Below are 1,859 nucleotides of genomic sequence, written 5' to 3'. Positions count from 1 at the left end.
CACACGTCGACATCAGACCACTTCCCACACGTCGACATCAGACCATTTCTCACACGTCGACATCAGACCACTTCGCACACGTCGACATCAGACCACTTACCACACGTCGGCGTCAGACCACTTCGCACACGTCGACATCAGACCACTTCCCACACGTCAGGACATCAGACCACTTCCCACACGTCGACATCAGACCACTTCCCACACGTCAGGACATCAGACCACTTCCCACACGTCGACATCAGACCACTTCCCACTCGACATCAGACCACTTCCCACTCGTCGACATCAGACCACTTCCCACACGTCGACATCAGACCACTTCCCACTCGTCGACATCAGACCACTTCTCACACGTCGACATCAGACCATTTCCCACACGGCGACATCAGACCACTTACCACTCGTCGGCGTCAGACCACTTCCCACACGTCGACATCAGACCACTTCCCACACGTCGACATCAGACCCCTTCTCACACGTCGACATCAGACCATTTCCCACACGGCGACATCAGACCACTTACCACTCGTCGGCGTCAGACCACTTCCCACACGTCGACATCAGACCATTTCCCACACGTCGACATCAGACCACTTCCCACTCGACATCAGACCACTTCCCCCTCGTCGACATCAGACCACTTCCCACTCGACATCAGACCACTTCCCCCTCGTCGACATCAGACCACTTCCCACACGTCGACATCAGGGGACTTCCCACCCGTCGACATCAGACCACTTCGCACACGTCGACATCAGACCACTTCCCACACGTCGACATCAGGGGACTTCCCACCCGTCGACATCAGACCACTTCGCACACGTCGACATCAGATCACTTCCCACACGTCGACATCAGACTACTTCCCACACGTCGACATCAGACCACTTCGCACACGTCGACATCAGACCACTTCCCACACGTCAGGACATCAGACCACTTCCCACACGTCGACATCAGACCACTTCCCACTCGACATCAGACCGCTTCCCACTCGTCGACATCAGACCACTTCCCACTCGACATCAGACCGCTTCCCACTCGTCGACATCAGACCACTTCCCACACGTCGCCATCAGACCACTTCTCACACGTCGACATCAGACCATTTCCCACACGTCGACATCAGACCACTTACCACACGTCGGCGTCAGACCACTTCGCACACGTCGACATCAGACCACTTCCCACACGTCAGGACATCAGACCACTTCCCACACGTCGACATCAGGGGACTTCCCACACGTCGACATCAGACCACTTCGCACACGTTGACATCAGACCACTTCCCACACGTCGACATCAGACCCCTTCTCACACGTCGACATCAGACCATTTCCCACACGTCGACATCAGACCACTTACCACTCGTCGGCGTCAGACCACTTCGCACACGTCGACATCAGACCACTTCCCACACGTCAGGACATCAGACCACTTCCCACACGTCGACATCAGACAACTTCTCACACGTCGACATCAGACCATTTCCCACACGTCGACATCAGACCACTTACCACTCGTCGGCGTCAGACCACTTCCCACACGTCGACATCAGACCATTTCCCACACGTCGACATCAGACCACTTACCACTCGTCGGCGTCAGACCACTTCCCACACGTCGACATCAGACCACTTCTCACACGTCGACATCAGACCATTTCCCACACGTCGACATCAGACCACTTACCACTCGTCGGCGTCAGACCACTTCGCACACGTCGACATCAGACCACTTCCCACACGTCGACATCAGACCACTTCGCACACGTTGACATCAGACCACTTCCCACACGTCGACATCAGGGGACTTCCCACACGTCGACATCAGACCACTTCGCACACGTTGACATC

General features: G+C 55.9%; 1 protein-coding gene across 1 annotated transcript; it reads left to right on the top strand.

The window, feature by feature from the left end:
- Positions 1-66: 66 nt before the first annotated feature.
- LOC110440861 (mucin-12-like) lies at positions 67-1,850 on the top strand (the record flags this gene model as incomplete). Its single annotated transcript, XM_021483984.1, has 1 exon — positions 67-1,850. A coding segment is annotated over one exon (1,784 nt), but the record flags the coding sequence as incomplete, so codon positions are not given.
- Between the last annotated feature and the right edge of the window lie 9 nt (positions 1,851-1,859).

This window comes from Mizuhopecten yessoensis, unplaced genomic scaffold, assembly GCF_002113885.1.
Source record: "Mizuhopecten yessoensis strain PY_sf001 unplaced genomic scaffold, ASM211388v2 scaffold712355, whole genome shotgun sequence".
Classification (NCBI taxonomy): Eukaryota; Metazoa; Mollusca; class Bivalvia; order Pectinida; family Pectinidae; genus Mizuhopecten; species Mizuhopecten yessoensis.
The sequence above is the reverse complement of the archived record's forward strand: the minus strand, read 5'-3'. Positions and strand labels throughout refer to the sequence as shown.